The 17,425-nt window shown below is 41.7% G+C and overlaps 1 protein-coding gene across 3 annotated transcripts in view; it reads left to right on the top strand.

Annotated features, from left to right (window-relative positions):
- Positions 1-4,852: 4,852 nt before the first annotated feature.
- TBCA (tubulin folding cofactor A) overlaps positions 4,853-17,425 on the top strand; it is a 56,699-nt gene continuing 44,126 nt past the window's right edge. For 2 of the 3 annotated variants that reach the window (XM_045571649.1, XM_045571650.1), the window contains exon 1: positions 4,853-5,029. In XM_045571649.1, the coding sequence (XP_045427605.1) occupies positions 4,868-5,029 (162 nt within the window). In that variant the 5' untranslated portion in view covers positions 4,853-4,867. The remainder of the gene's footprint in view (positions 5,030-17,425) is intronic. The other variant, XM_036410079.2, reaches the window with a different exon arrangement.

Raw genomic sequence — 17,425 nt, 5'->3', positions numbered from 1 at the left:
AAAATAAAGCAATCATAAATATTTGCTGGGAATTTTAAATAGAACAGTCATCGATGGCTCATGATAAACACATGAAAATATTTTATCCATAGCTTGTAATCCCAAAACACTTCTCAGGATTCTCTTGATTGACCCTGAATGAAAGTCTTACTTCAGGTGACCAAAAAAAAAAAAAAAAAAAAAAAAAAAGGCCCATTAATGTTGCTCATGCATTTCAACATAAAAATGGAATGGAATCATTGACTACAGGTAGAAATGTGCAAAACTATTCAAGATAAATATGCTACTTTGAGGCTACACATCCACTCCACTTTTGTCTGCCAATTTGATTTTTGAATTGGGTACTCATGGATAAAAGGTATGTGATCTGAAAAAATAGTGTGTGTCCTTTAAAAGTCAGTGTCATGTACTGTCATTCCTTTAGGCAAAATTTATGTTACATGGTTCTGGGCTGAGCTAATGTAACATGATGCATTAAAAACCACACATGATGATTGCAATATGTGTCAGAACAATGAATTGTTATATCAGATACCAGTTCAGCTGTAAATAGGACCATCTGTAAGCCACTGGCAAAAGGACTGTATTCTCTCCTTACCTGTATAGAATTCCGGTTATCTAAAACATGCAGCTGTCCAACATCCTTACTCTGTGGCCTGTGGCCATTTAAGTTGCATGTTTAATACCCTCAGACAATGAGAACACAGCATATTATGAAAGCCACAGTTGGAGATATTTTTGTTTTCATAGGAATTTTTCTTCCAAAGATCCAATGGCTATATCTTCCCCTCCCCTCAGTGAAGAGAAATACTCATGGGGCACTAATGGAATCTAAAGAGAAAGCCCGTTGGGCTGCTAATAATAGAAGTCTCATAAACAATAGCTTAAATGCCTAAGGAGTTGTTTTTCTCAGGTAAGATGACTCAAGATAGACAGCTGCTGGTTTTGGTTCAGCAGCTCAATGACGTCACTCTGAAATGTTTGTTTTCCCCTCACGAATAAAGATGGATGTTTTACTCCAGTTATTTCATCTACTTTCATGAAAGAAGGGGGGAAGGGGCATTCCCTATATTTGTCCCTTTTATCAAGAAATTCAAAGCATTTTTAGCAACCACCTACATATTTCTACCTGTATTTATTTGCCCAGAATTGTGCACCTGGTCACTTCTAGCTGCAAGAGAGGTTGAGAAAGTAAACCATGCAATGGAATCAGGTATGGAAGAGGGTTTGGAGAATTACTGTTGGGTAAGCCAGTTAATAGTATCTTCCTTAGATGTCACTAATAATTTATAAATAGAGTATGAGGGAGACTTTAAACAGTGATAAATTATTATGGTAAAAAAATTAATACTGACTTCTATGTCACAGTAGGCATGCCTGCATAATGCTCTTCTCTTAGGATTCACCAGAGACCACACACAGCATCCCTATTAGCAGATATATCAGCATCATTGGGCCTACTTGGTCAGATGGCCTGAATAGCAGGGAAGCTTGCACTGCAGCCTAGTTCTGATGCAGAGCCCATTCTTGCTCTGTGCCCCACTCAAAGCTAGCAGTCTTCTGAATCACTTGATTAATGCGTCATCTCAGTATTCTCCAATGCAAAATATGAACTATTCCACTTATTTGAAAAGTGATTCTGGAGGCCAGAAGTCAGAAATGGACAAATGAAACAGGGAAAGAAGAAAAGCAGATGCAAGGGTGGATTACTGAGTTCACATTTGCTACAGATGATTGATGCTTGATTCCATGAGACCATCCGAAGAGCCTTATGAAATGTGTCTCAAAACTGCCTGCTGCCTGGAGAATGAAAGGGTGGAACGTTGATCCACAGGCTTCCATCTCCCGGCACTATTGGGTTGGGCATACATGTGTACTGAGCAGTTTCCCACGCCTATCTTCTGTCTCAGTGGGTCTCATAGCCCAGGTGGTACTCATGGCCCTGAGGGGGCTCATTCAATGTTGATCAAAGCCTGAGTTTGATTGGCTGACACTGTGGTGGCTCCAGTAAGAGGGAAGGCCAAGAGAATTTGAAAAGATGTACAAGTGGCAGGAAAGGAAGGGGATCCTCTGAATCTCTTCAGAAGAGGTATACTTCCTAATGATGAATGAAATATTTCAAGTCTTTCAAGCACCTAGAGGTAATTAGCAGAGACACTTCGCAAAAATATACTCTTATCAATAGTACTTCTTTATTTAACTAATCTCTCCAGGGGTGTCTTTTCCAATTGGCCATCAGAGCAGTTGCACATTGGCCCCCAAATAAGTCTTGTAGCTTGCTGTCTACCTAGGAGGGTAAAAGCATGACCAGTCTTTTGTTTTCACCAAAATTAGAAATCTATCTCAGTGCCATATTTGACTTTTCTTTAACTCAGCAAATACATACTGTGCACCTACTAGGCACTAAGGCATATCTGAAGCTTGGTGCTGGGGAGACAAAGATTAATATAATGTGGTCTCTAGTCCTGAGGAGCTTGCAGTCAATTGGGGAAGATTGGCATGAAGGAATGATGAAACTGAGATGATAGTCTTATAAGTGTAGGGGGAAAACAACTGTATTTATAATTTTGGATGATGTGGGCAATAGTTACAGAGTTTAACTCCTGCTGCGTACAGAACACAGGTATAGATTAGAGGAGGGAGATTTATGGAAGACAAGATTCTTGCCTTTAAATAAACTTATAATCCAACTAGGAGAGTGAGCACACATTTGTAAAGGACTCAATAGTTTTTAAAAGAAAAAATGAAAATTGATATTGGGTGATTCCAAAGTATGGGGGTGAGATGGGGTGGGGAGGGAAGCAGTGAACAAGCAGGGAGGTCTGTCGTGGTAGATTTTCTCCAGGAGGTGGGATTTGATCTTGGATTTAAAATAAGGGTGTTAGCCCGGCTGACGTGGCTCAGTGGTTGAGCGTGGACCTATGAACAAGGAGGTCACTGTTAGATTCCTATCAGGGCACATGCCCAGGTTTTAGGCTTGGTTCCTGGTAGGAGGTGTGCAGGAGGTGCTATGCCCAGATTTCAAGATCCGCAAGACCACCAGGGAGCCGAGTCCGATGTAAAAAACAAAAGTTTTATTCCATGCTAGCATGGGCTCCCGTCTCTAGCAATCACCAGTGCAATGGCGAGAGAGAGCGAGCCTTGGGAGGAAGGGGCTTTTTATAGGGGGTCCGTTGATTGGTCAGGGGGCAGGATCAGAAGTCTGGTCACGCAGGGGCGCTGTGCAGTTTGCCTAATTTGGACTGAGTCCACTTCCCTGCACTCCTATTGGCAGGTTTGTGTAATTATTACATTCTCGCGGTTTACAGGGAAGGACAGCAGGAGGAGTTGCAGAATAGCAGGTACAGAACAAAAAAAACATTATAGAAGGAAGCATTATAAAGGTAACAAAAAGAACTTCATGGAATCAATTTAGTTTCGCTCTATCATTTCCTCCTTGTCATGAGACTTACAGGCCCAATCATGGGTCGGTTGGCACCCCCATCTCTTTTTCCGTTGATAGAAGCCTATACTGAGTGTGTCGTACCATCATCTGTATGACCCCTACTTGTTCCTAGAATAGTGATGCTTGGACCACTGAGTTGGCTGGTTCTGATTGATGGGGTGAGGGCCAGAGTCCGGTTACGCTGGGTTACTTCCCTCTGTATTTCTATTGGCTGATTTAAGGATGGGTTGGGTAATTGATACATTTTATACAAGATGGAAGACACAGTACAAAACGGAGTCAGTCCTGCTCTGCCCTTGAAAGAAGGCCTACGTGCTGGGAAGGGGCCATGAGACCGTATCTCAAGGCCTGGCCTGGTGTCAGCACTGGTAACTCTATCTGGGGCACAGTCCACGGCCTCTCTGGAAGCATGCTCCAACATTCTCACTCTCTCACAGGAGGCAGCTGATCCATGATTCTCTCTCATCATTGGTGTTTCTCTCTTTCTCCCTTCCTCTCTGAAATTAAAAAAATATATATTTAAAAAAATATGCTAAGGTTATTGGACTGGCATGGTGGAAAGATGTTTCCAGAGCTAGCTCTGAGAGCCAGAATGAGTAAACCAAGTGTAGGGAAGGGAAAAGACACTAGGTGGATGCCCCACTTTCCTTGGGCAACTCCATCAGAAGGAGGCTGATGCAGAGGGGCACCTCATTTTATGCAACAGATACTTTTTTTTTTCAATATAAAACAATGAGAAGTTATTGAGCGTCTATAGTGTGCCAGGCATTGAGCTTTAATCTTCCTCTCCACTCTGTGAAATGGGCATTGTTTCCGCTTTGCCTACAAGGCAACAGGCTCCAGAGGGAGGGTAAGTAGCTCCTGAGCCCGACGTCATCCGGTGGAACCCGAATGTCCGTTGGTTTGACCCCCAGGCCCATGCTTTTGTGAGCCACACACATTTTCCTAAGTTAAATATTTAAGACACACCCTCGGTGATGATTACTTGAATAAGTCCTAGAGTCACTTCCTCTATGAGGCCCTTATTTACAAACACATTTTGCAGGGGTCTGGGGTGGAGGGCAAGCATTTTCTTGACTGCGTGCGTGATGGTACATTGCCTTGACCTGTTTGATACCGAAAATATCTTTAATAAGACTTTTTAGATCACTCTGCCCATTAGGTGGGTAATCTCGGGAGATCCTCAAGTTTCCCAGCACACCCAGGCTGAGAGGCCCGGGAAAAGTGTCCACGCTGAAATGAGGGAAGGGCCCTAGAAGGGGTGCTGTGGGGAGGGACGGAGGCAGGCTCCTCTGGGGGGAGGACTGAGTGGCTGCGGGGCCCAGCGGGCGCAGAGCGGCCGGTCCGATCCTGTCGGATCCGGGTCCCCCTCCCACCCCCTCCGGGCGGGGCAGGGGCGCGGGCCGGCGCCCGGGCTCGCGCATGCGCGCGGGGCCGTGGCGACTCCGCCGACGCGACCGCCTCCTCCGCGCGCGCTCGCCGCACGGTTACCCCGACTCTCCGCCCCTCCTTCCCGCGCGCCCGAGGGACCATGGCCGATCCTCGCGTGAGACAGATCAAGATCAAGACCGGCGTGGTGAAGCGGTAAGGAGCCGAAGGGGCGGCCCGGGAGGCCGGGCGGCGCGCAGGCCTCAGGCGGGCGCGGGAGGCCGGGCCTCCCCTGCTCCGCGGGCGGCGGGCCCGCCGGGCTGGGCCAGGGCGGGGCGGGACGGGGCGCGCCGGGGCCGGAGCCCGCGGTCCGGGCACGCCCCTCCCGTTACCCCGGCCCTCGGTTTCCCCACGTTGAACGGTGAGGGTCGGCGGCCGCCCGGCCCTCGGGCGTCGGCGGGCGGGGCGGGGCGGGGCGGGGCGGCGGGCGGGAGGCCGGGCCGGCTTGGGTGGCACCGCCCCCGCGCGCCGCGCTCCACGCCCACCGGCCGCGGGAGGCGGACCGCGGGGCGGGGGCCCGCGAGCCCGGTCTGAAGTTTGGGGGCCGCCGAGAGCCCGGCCCTGATAAAAAATGGGGCCTTGGGGACGCCGGGAGATGGACGTGGCGGCGGCCTCGCAGGCTGGGAGGACAGGGGCGGGAACCTGAGCTCCCCACTCGGAGTTCCTGCGCTCGGACACCCCGCTTTCCCCCCCTGGAGGTTGTGGAGTGCTGGTTAAGTAAATGCCCGGTGCTTTTCCTCTCTTCCCTGGCAGCTGTTAAGACTCCTCCGTGCTCATCAGGACTGGATTGTTCCGACCCACGAAGGTCAGACTGTTTGAGAGGCAGGTAGACAGGCTTAGGAAGAAGCAGGTGGTAGAAACGTCTCATCCCAGTCAGCTGGCTTTTTCCTCTTTGCTCCCTTTTTAACGGTTGGTTCTTTCCCCCCACCGGAAGTAAGACAAGGCAGAGGGGAGGGGGGAAATCCACTTCTAGAGCTGTTGCCCTCGGGCTGAGATAGCACAGCAGGACCCTGGACCCTCCTGGACACGTCCCTTACGAAGCCATCGAGATGGTGTGGTTCAGCGCTCAGCCTCTTCGGAGGGGAGACCGTGGGGTCAGATCTTGCTTCATTCTGCCACTTGTTTCGTGTTGTTGACCACAGAAACTTGGCACCGTGCCTCAGGCGCCTCGGTGCCTTCGTTTGTAAAAATGGGAGAAAGTACCCACCTCCTGCGGTTGTTGCAAGAAGTGCCTGCTGTGCATACTCTGTAATGTAGTGTGGGGCAAGTAGCCAGGGGCTGGTGTAAGTGTTAATATTGTTTGTATTCCCGCTATACAGATGAGGAACTGAGGTGTAATGAAGTTAAAAGAGGAAAGCCAAAGTTGTCTAAGATCACAGTTCAGTTAGTGGCAGAGCAAAGGTTTCCGATCTACAGCTTTCTGCTTTAAATACAACACTTCAAAAGAGTATTTTTTAAAAATATTTTTTATTTATTTTTTACAGAGAGGAAGGGAGAAGGATAGAGAGCTAGAAACATCAATGAGAGAGAAACATCGACCAGTTGCCTCCTGCACATCCCTACTGGGGATGTGCCCGCAACCAAGGTACATGCCTTGACCGGAATTGAACCTGGACCCTTCAGTCCGCAGGCTGACGCTCTATCCACTGAGCCAAACCAGTTTCGGCAAAAGCGTTTTTTTGTTGTTGTTGTTGTTGTTTTTAATGTGTGATAATAGGAAGGGAATTGAGACTATATATATATATATATATATATATATATATATATGTATATATATCAACATATATCTATATATGTGTATTTAAAGAATTTTTTTCAATTACAGTTGAGATATATAATTAAAAATATAAATAATTTGCACCATCACTCACCCCAGCATTCTATTGTTCACTTTTGTTAGACTTACTTTGATTATGTCATTTTTAATAAATCTATTTAGTGGAAGCACCAGGGTATAATGGAAAGTGCTTTAGATATAAAGTCATGAATGACTTCTAGTGGTAGGTTCCCATTAATTATCTATGATTTTTTCATTTCTCATTCTAATAATCTATACTACTTTATGAAATTACTCAGTTCAAGTATTATATGCTTACAGTACATATTCTGGAGAAAACAAACTCATTTAGATAATTCCTATAAGAAGCTTAAGTTTTTAGGCTTTCAAACATTCCCAAGTACTATGGAAACTGCTTGGAGATAAAGTTTTATTTTAATCTTATTTCAATAATAGTGCATTATCAAGTTTTAATTTTGATTCTTCATACTTCATCACATTAAATAAAATAATTTTTGTGAAACCTGCATAATTTACTATATATTAAATTGCTTATAAATTAATGAATATGTCTACATACATTTTTTCATGGCTTTTAAAAAAAAATACTTTATTGATTTTTTACAGAGAGGAAGGGAGAGAGATAGAGAGCTAGAAACGTCAGTGAGAGAGAAACACCGACCAGCTGCCTCTTACACACCCCCTACCGGAGATGTGCCCGCAACCAACGTACATGCTCCTGACTGGAATCGAACCTGGGACCTTTCAGTCCGCAGACCGACGCTCTACCACTGAGCCAAACCGGTTTCGGCTTTTCATGGCTTTTTTATTGACATTTTGGAGTGGAGTTCCCCATATGTAGTAAAATTAGATGTGTGTGTGTTTTTAATCCTAAAGTTTCTATTTTATCTATTTATTACACATATTATGCTTTGGTAGATAACCATCTAATACTGTAAATATTGTTTCTTACTTTCCTTCTCTCGTTATATTTCTCTGAAAGTTAAGTATAACTCTATCTTCTGACTTAGTATCTTATTTTTAAAATTTTCCATTGTACCTCAGCAAAGAAAAAAATAGATGAGGGAGATAGAGCAACATATCAATGATTGCTGGGGCTGAATGATCACGGGGCTTCATTATATTATATATATATATGTTTAAATATTTTTTCATAATAAAAAGGTTTTTAAAGGTATTCATTCTTCTCCTCTCTCCAAATTTAGTTTAAAAGATTTCTTGATTAGTTTCATGATTCAGACATATTCCTGGTTTTGTAAACACTGGTTTCTTAAAGCAAAGGTCTAAAAACCAATTTCTGTTCTCATCTCCTTTTTTTCTAGTTAGATGTTCATTTCCCATAGCCTTGTTTCTCTTTAGAAGTCACAATTTTATTTGGAAGAAGAGATTTAAAGTCCTCACATCCTTAATTCCTTCAGTTTTCTTCCCGGGAATTGAGAGCCACTAGAAATATATTCTATGTATTGGTCCTAGAGTTCAGTTTGATTAGACTATAATAGGGAGGGCGCATCCTTGGAATTTTAAGTATTTAATCAATTCCCCTAGAGTCCTTCAGGTTATCCAAAAGCGTCATTTAGTGGGCGGCCTCAGGAAGAAATCTGGGCAGGCAGATGGAATATTACAGGAATGTGGAAACAAGACAATAAATAGATGGTGATGGACATCAGGGAACCGAAACAATGAGTGGGTGTTTAGCAAGTTGGCAAAGTAGTGAAGGCAATTAGTGGATGGCAGCCATTTTAGAAATGAAAAGAGAAATAGGTTTCAGGGCCATTATTAAAGGCCCTAGGAAAATAGAGAGAAGCCTCAGGGACCTAATCTTAGAGAAACTTTGTTACCTTGCATGGTGACAAAGCCAGAATATCTGATTTTTGAAAATGGATGTTAAGAGAGATTAGATTCCTAGGAACAAGGAAAAAGTACAGTTACTAGGGATGGTTTATAAAATGAGAATTGGACAGCAACGAGGCTGACTTGGTTCTGAGCCTTTGACTCCTAGACTCCTTACATATCCCCTTCCCAGCAACAGTATTGGTTTTGTTTGTTTGTTTGTTTGTTTTTCAGGACTAATTCTGGCTATGAAGCTGGAGAAATGTGTGTACTTTGGGCTGGGCGGGTAATTGTACTAAGTTTCTTCAAGCAGCAGCCTTTGTTCACATGTGACTTACTGTTCAGAGGGTATTAGTTGGTAAGTTTGGGTTTGACAGGCTCTTTATAAATATTTGGATCCACGTTCCAGAAAGATTGCTGGACGTAATAATATTGTGACGGGATCATAGCTAATCTGGCAGCCCTAGCAGTAAGTTATCAAATATTCCAATTTTTTTCTCCAGTGTAAAACTGTCAAATTCTCCCCCATCTTTTTTAATGTCTAGGTGGCATCAGTACCATGGTTTACCTGGGCCTGAAGGGTTTCTGAGATATGGAAGCTTCAGTGCTAAGTCTGGGAAAGTTTCAAGCAAACTAGAATGATTAGTATTTATACCTCTTCTATAACTAGCTAACATAGCACTGTTTTCTGTGTTATTTGAGACTATTTGCTGATACTACAACTGTGAATTGAATGTTGTACTTTACTTAAACTAAAATTTTAATGCATTCTGTAAATATAAATCCATACCAGAAAATATATGGTCTCAGCTAAATAATATGTCCACAATAAGTTTCCAACTAAAATTTATGTTTGAAAGTGTTTGTTTGATTTTAACCAGAGTTATGATAAATTCAAGAAATTCTTTAGCAAAGGAATGTTTTTATTCATTTAACATAAAGGGATATTTAATAACTTTAAAGGCAATTTATTTTCAATAAAACCTGCTAAACTAGCCACTGGTGAGTGAATTAACTAACTTAAAATACTTTCTTAAATATATCTCTTTGTAACCATTTTAGATTGGTATTGGCTTAAAATCCAGTGTGAACAAAGAATGTTAAAGCATTGGAAATAGCACTGACTTTGGCCCATAGTTTCTCTCTGATTAAATGAAAGTGACACCAGTAGATTAGAATGAGACTAGGACAATTCACACTGCAATTGTGTTAGTTTAACTTTAACAATCTTTTAACACTCTTGTTTAAATGTAGCTGACATACCATAATTACAAATCTACAAGCCTTGATTATAGAATTTTACATCATGGATCTGTGGGGAAGTTGTATTGATTTTTTTTTTTTAATAAAGCAAATCTCCTTTCCCAAACTGTAGCATCTCCCCAAGTTTGTTTATACCTTTATCTCTGATATATAGCTCTGTGTATGTTTGTGTGTGTGTGTGTGTGTGTGTGTATACACACACACACACACACACACACACACAATATACAGAAGGCAAATAAAAACAACATAAAAGTTAACCCTTTGCACTCCGATGTCCCCTCTCAGGGGGGACATTGCAGTTTATTGGTGATTACGGGGAATTGAGTTAATTCAATGCACGTGTCCACCGCAAAGTAGCGTCGAGTAGCTGGTAGCCAATGTCCAGAATGGTTCAGAGTGCAAAGGGTTAAGTAAAATCTCCATGATATTTGTTAAATTTTTATGTTCATACTAGAGGCCTGATGCATGAATTTGTGCATGGGTGGGATTCAGCCGCAGGTGGTTGGCCGGCCAGACCCACCCCCAATCGGGATGGGGGGGGGCCAGATTGGGGATGGCACCGGCCAGGGGGAGGGGTTGTGGTTGGTTGGTAGTCTGGCCCCGTCCCCTGGTTGAACCCCTGATTAAACTCCCCATTGAACTCTCTGGTGAGAGGATAGTTTGCATATTAGCCTTTTATTATATAGGATATTTATATCTTACTGACATTTTATATATACAAAATATATTTATTATACTGACTGACATAAAAATGAAAGATATGAATGACACTATACTTGTATAGACATAGAGATATTGTTTTTCCACTTTAGCTTTAGCTGTTTTTACACTTATCATATTCAAAATAATGATGGCTAGAAGGATGGTGGACAATATCTGAGAGAGGTTAAGAACATAGCCCAGTAAACTTTAGTAACTTTTTTTTTTTTATCTTCTTTTCTCCTCTTTTCCTACATCATACCGTTTGATATGAGTTAAAGCCAAAATGGCCAACTTCCTACCTTGAAATTTAGCCAACTCTTTTTAGAATTTCTGTAATGTACCCAGTTCTGCAAAGTGATAGTCAAAGGCAGTGTCAAAATGGATTATAGGTGGTCAGCTCTTCACCACCTTCTGCCACCTACTTGGCAAGCAGTGACTCTTAGTTACACAGCTGGCAACCAGATGTCTCTTCAAGCTGGGAAGGGAGAAAGCTAAGGCCACTCATGACCGTGGTCTTTCCAACACAATCTATATTATTCTTCAAGTCGAATGTGGGAATGTAAGATATTTTGACCCATTTGTGTGTGTGTCTGTCTGAGAATGTATTCTATTTTCATTGCATTTTTTGGTTGGTAGGATATTTTGAAAATCTATAGTGATTAATCAAGGTTGAAACATTTTGTTAATAATAGTAGTTCAGAACCTTTAGAAAATAAATGCTTAGATGTGCGATCTATTTTATTTCCAACAATATATTTATAGAAGAACATAGTTTCTATTGTGAAGCTGTTTTATGTGCCCAAATACTAGTAGAGCTGTTTTTTAAATAACATCATAGATCTAACTGATCCAAATCACTTTTTTATTAGGTACATTTGAAGTGCTTCTTTCTGAGTGTCCCTCAATATCTCTCTCTCTCCCTCCCTCCCTCTCTCTCTCTCTCTCTCTCTCTCTCTCTCCCCCTCCCTCCCTCCCTCCCTCCCTCTCCTGTAAGTAATTATTATCTTGAATTTGGTTTTTATAATTCCCATGCATGTCTTTAAATTATAATTTATATAAAAATATACATAAACCATATGATAATATTGTTCTACTCACGTAACAACTGTATATAAAGATAGATAGAGCCCTGGCCAGTGTGGCTCAGTTGGTTGGAGCATCATCCTGGACACCAATGAGTCACGGGTTTCATTCTGGTCAGAGCACATATCCAGGTTGCAGGTTCGATCTCTGGTCAGGGCACATGCAGGAGGCAGCTAATCAATGTTTCTCTCTCACATATCTATCTTTTTTTTAAAAGTTGATTTTTAAAGAGGGGAAGGGAGTAGAGAAACATCCATTTGTTGTTCCACTTATGTATACATTCATTGGTTGCTTCTTACGTATGCTCTGACTGAGGATTGAACCCTCAACCATGGTTGATGCTCTAACCCAGTGTTTCCCAAACTTTTGACATATGTGTACCCCTTCTATAATTTTTGTGACGCAGAGTACCCCTCGTACTCATGAGAACATAGAATTAGGCGCAGCTAAGCACGGTGCAGTGCATATCCCCACCAAACTCTGGTGCAACGCGTACCCCCACCAAATTCTTCCTGCATACCACACTTTGGGAAACACTGCATAGGAGTGTTTTCTTTCCCCCTCCCCTCTAAAAATCAATAAAATAAAAAAATTAAAATTAAAAAAAATTGAGAGAGAGAGAGAGACACACACACACACACACACACACAGACACACACACACCTGGTCATATTGGTTGTTTTATGAGAGAAAAGCTGTATTAACTGGAGGACAGGGTTGGGAGGAAGTTCTTATAACTTTAAATTATGTGTTACCTTTCAAAATATAAATTAAAATTTTAAAAATTTTACATAGTGTCATATGATGGGAACATTTCTATAATTTTTGAGCATATTGTTTTTGTTTAAGCATATAGCTCTAATTCATTCTCTTTTTTCCATTTTATTGTTTAATGACATTTATTTTTTCCGAACTGGGTGAAGAGCCTTTTTGACAGAAGAAACAATAAATACAAAGGCTTGAAAAAGAGAGCGAAGTTGGTCAGTTTGAGGGGCAGCAACCAAGTGGGAGAAGGAGGAGGGGTAGGAGCCACTCGAAGTCAGAGAAAGACTTATAGGACCTAGTGTGTAAGGACTTGCGCTCAGGTCTCAGATTTGTAAAAGTTTCTAAGCTCTCTCCAAAGGTAGTGCTCCCTTCTTTGTGCTCTCAAAGAACTTTGTAGTTTTCATTAAGATAATACTAAAAATACATTTAAGCTATATCCATCCACTATACTATTGGTTTCAAAAGTATGGTCTAGAGATCTCTTGGGGTCCCTGATACCTTTTCAGGGTATCTGCAAGGTTAAAGTTAGTTTCATAATAAGATACTATTTGCCTTGTTCACTTTCATTTGCTCATAACTGTACAGTGAAGTTTTCCAGATGCTATATGATATGTTATATTGCAACAGGTTAAATGCAGAAGCATGTAATAATTCAGATGCTTTTTGGGGAAATAATAGTTTCATAAAAATGTTATTCTTTATTTTTAATCCTCACCCCAGGATATGTTATTGATTTTAGAGAGAAGAAGGGAGAGAGTTAGAGAAATGCTGATGTGAGAGAGACATTGGTTGGTTGCCTTCTGTCCATGCCCCAACCAGGAATCAGACCCACAACCTAGGTATGCACCCTGACCAGGAATTGATTTGTCAACCTTCTGGTTTACAGGATAACACTCCAACCAACCGAGCCTCCTGGCCAGAGCAAAATAGGTTACGTCATATGTGAAAATTAACACCCTGTTAATTTTAAAATGCTTTTATATATATTTGCTTATAATTAAATTATACAATGAATTTTCTTCTATATCTATAGTTTTACAAATGTGAAGGTATATCTGTAGAACAAATTCCTATAAGTGGAATTGCTGGTTTAGGGGAAGAGAGACTTTTTTTTTTCCTACAGGGTGGGGCAAAGGTAGGTTTTAGTAGTAATACAAATAAATAATACAATAATAAATAATAATTCAAGAATAAATTTATGAACTCACAACTGTAAACCTACTTTTGTCTTACTCTGTACTACGTAAATAAAATACTCTGGCTGGGGCCCTGTAAATTAGACTAACAGAAGACAGATTAATAAGAGAAAAACAAATAGAAGTTTATTAAAATGCAAACACATGGGAATACTCAGTAGTGAGTAACTCAAGAGTGATTATGAGACTTGGCCTTCTATAGCACCTTAACAAAAGAACAGTAAATTAGTACAGAAGTGACAAACTAAAGGAAAAGGACTTTGGGTTTCTGACAAATTGTGGGAAGGTAAATATTTGTGGGAGAACTAATGGAAGATAAGGGCTAATTGGTAAAGTTTGTCACAACCATTCCTTTGGTGCCATCTCAAGGCTAAGGGTCTGGAGTTGTCTTTGGTGATTAACTTCTGTCTTCTGGTAGAGAGGAAAGGGGGGGACACTTTTACATATATATGATCTGCTTTTAGGTAAATAGGGGGAAAGTAGATAACTTACATCTGCTTTTTCTCAGTTGTCTTCAGCTCAGAATTATTCTTATGCCAAGGTGGCATGTTTTGGGGTGATATTCTACTACCCTTAACTGGCTCAATTGACTCATGTGTTCTAAAATTTGAAAGATATGAAAAAACCCTGATATAACAGACTAATTCAACAAGGGAGTGTCCATTAAAGCCAAAGGTTCATGAATATATATAAAAGCCTAAGTGACTGAATGACCGGTCGACTGGTGGCTATGATGCACACTGACCACCAGGGGGAAGACACTCAGTGCAGGAGCTGCCCCCTAGTGGTCAGTGTGCTTCCATAGTGCCAGTGCCACTCAGCAGACTGAAAGGCACCAGATGCCGGGCTCACAGCTGGCAAATGCAACTGCAGCAGTGCGAGCCTCTTCCGCCTCCATGGCAGCATGCTACCCAATGGCAGCAGTACAGGCACAGCAGGGCTGGAATGAGCAGGAGCAGTGCAGCTCGTGGCCCCACTACTATCTCCCTCGGGGGATGTTGGCCAGGCCTGCAGTCCAACATCTCCTGAGGGGTCCTGGATTGCTGTTGGGAGCAGGTCAGGCTGAGGGCCCGCACCAGTGCACAAGTTTGTATGTTAAAAATTTGACAAATTAGTTTACCTGGTTTTACTTATGTAGACACATTTGTGTAATTAAAATTAAGTATGTAAAAGTTTTCTATGTTTATTACAGTAATTTTAAATTTATACTGAATAGATCTACTAAATGGATGCATTCACCAGTCATCAAGAGTAAACAAAATGCACATGGCTGGGGCTTGGCTTAGTGCAAGTAGGAACATCAGCTGGTGATTGTTAAAACTGCTACAGAAAGTCACCACAGGACAACAGAACCAGTTATCACGTGTGATGAGGTGTGATAAACATTGTTTATGAGCAGTGACTCTTTGATTTAAATTGTAGATATGTAATATTTATTTGTTGGTGTAATTACTGCAGTGTTTTTTCCAACACACGGCCTATTTGCTAAAATTTGTTAGAAATAACAAACTGTTAATCCTATATAATAAAATTGCAATATGCATATTGACTGAATAGTGGAATGACCAATTGGCAGGGGGCCAGTTGGGGAGCAGGTGGTGCCAGGCCAGCCAAGAAATGTGCCAGGGGGCAGAGGGAGGGGACGACAGTGGGGGGAGGGGGAGTTAGGTGGCAGCAACCAGCGGTGGCGTGATGGGTCAACCCCTGATCAGCTCACCTGGTCGCCTCTTAGAGAGGGAGGCCAGACTGCGGCTTAGGCTAAGCATCAGTAGGACATCCCCTGAGGGCCCCCAGACTGTGAGAGGGCTCAGGCTGGGCTGCGGGACTCCTCCTCCCCCAGTGCACTAATTTTCATGCACTGGGCCTCTAGTTTAATTATAAGCAAATATATATAATTTTAAAATTTTTTAATTAATAGGGTGTTAATTTTCACATATGACATAGGGAACAGAAATTTTGTTCATTAAGTCCGAAGTCCATTAAATCGAGGTCCACAGAATTAGGGTTTACTGTGTTGGCAGATTGCCCTTTTATCTACTTATAATTCCACACAATATTTTAAAATGTAGTTTAGCACCCTTTTGGTCTGGAAAAAAATTAAACTGTGTAAGTGGAAAAGCCCAAGAATGTTTAGTTTTTGTAGGAAAGTACTTTCCACTTTGTTGAAAATGATAAGAACTGATGAGGCATACAGGTATGCTAAACAATTGAAATTTCACTTCTCAAAATAGTCCTCAAAGGAGAAAATCTTGTCCTTTTGAAAAACTAAATTGTTGAGCTGACAAAGTACCCCTTAGAACAGTGTTTCCCAACCTTCTCTCATGATGAGAATCACCTGGTGGAGTTGTTAAACCACAGATTCCCGGATCCCAACTAAGAAGTGCTAAACTAGAATTTTTGAGAACATATAGGTAAAATTGCATACCTAACTTAGTGCTCTGTATATAAAATCTGTCTTAGAGCACTAGTTAAGTATACAATTTTACCTATATGTTCCCAAAAATTCTAGTTTAGCACTTCTTAGTTGGGATCCGGGAATCTGTGTTTTAACAACTCCACCAGGTGATTCTCATCATGAGAGAAGGTTGGGAAACACTGCCTTAGAGATTCTCTCCTGCCCTTCTCTCTTTCCCTGGTCCCCTACTTCCTATCCCATTACCCCAACCAGACAAGAGAGGTAGTTAATTTGCTCAGGATTACCCAGCCAATTACTGGTAGAGTCAGAATTGGGAAACTTTCTAAAATTACAACATGACACTGTCATATAACAGGTGTAAATTCTTCAGAATTTATTTTTATTTTATTAATTTATCTCTATTGTTGAAAGTATTACAGATCTCTCCTTTGTTTCCAATTGACTCCCATCTGTCCATCCAAGGCCTTCACCACTCTATTGTCTGTGTCCATGGATTATGCTTATCTATCTGTATAAAAGCATAATATTGTAATTAGACAAGACATCCTCTAGACCACATGTGTCAAACACAAGGCCCACGGGCCAAATCCGTCCCGCCAGGCCTTGCAATGTGGCCCGCACCGCGCTATCATCACTGCACTCCGCTGCGTTTCCATCACAATGACAGTTTATGACTGTTCAGTAAACCATTCGGCCCGCGATTTAGGCTGGATTTTAGATTTTGGCCCCTTCTCTGATTGAGTTCGACACCCCTACTCTAGACCAGTGTTTCCCAACCTTCTCTCATGATGAGAATCACCTGGTGGAGTTGTTAAAACACAGATTCCTGAATCCCAACTAAGAAGTGCTAAACTAGAATTTTTGGGAACATATAGGTAAAATTGTATACTTAACTAGTGCTCTAAGACAGATTTTATATACAGAGCACTAAGTTAGGTATGCAATTTTACCTATATGTTCTCAAAAATTCTAGTTTAGCACTTCTTAGTTGGGATTCAGGAATCTGTGTTTTAACAACTCCACCAGGTGATTCTCATCATGAGAGAAGGTTGGGAAACACTGCTCTAGACATCCTTCCTTCTGGACAAAGCCACAGCAGGCAAGGGCTGCAGCAGAGGCGGCAGAAGCCCCCAGCAGCAGCAGGCAGGGGCCAGGGCCAAGGCCCTTGCATAAATTTTGTGTATTAGGCCTCTAATATGCATATAAGTTCCCCAGTTAATCACTCCCAACCACTCCCCCACCTTCCCTCTGAAATGTGTTATTCTGTTCTGTGCTTCCATGTTTCTGTATCTGTCTTGTTCCTGTTTATTTTGTTCATTAGATTCCACATATGAGTGAGATTATGTGATACTTATCTTCTCTGATTGGCTTATTTCATATATCATAATACTCTCCTACTCCATCCATGCTGTTGCAGATGGTAAGAGTTCTTTTGTTTTTACAGCTGCATAGTATTCCATTGTGTAAATGTACCAGAGCTTTTTTATCTATTGATC

This window comes from Pipistrellus kuhlii, unplaced genomic scaffold (genome assembly GCF_014108245.1).
Source record: "Pipistrellus kuhlii isolate mPipKuh1 unplaced genomic scaffold, mPipKuh1.p scaffold_m20_p_4, whole genome shotgun sequence".
NCBI lineage: Eukaryota > Metazoa > Chordata > Mammalia > Chiroptera > Vespertilionidae > Pipistrellus > Pipistrellus kuhlii.
This window is presented reverse-complemented; position numbering and strand designations above follow the sequence as displayed.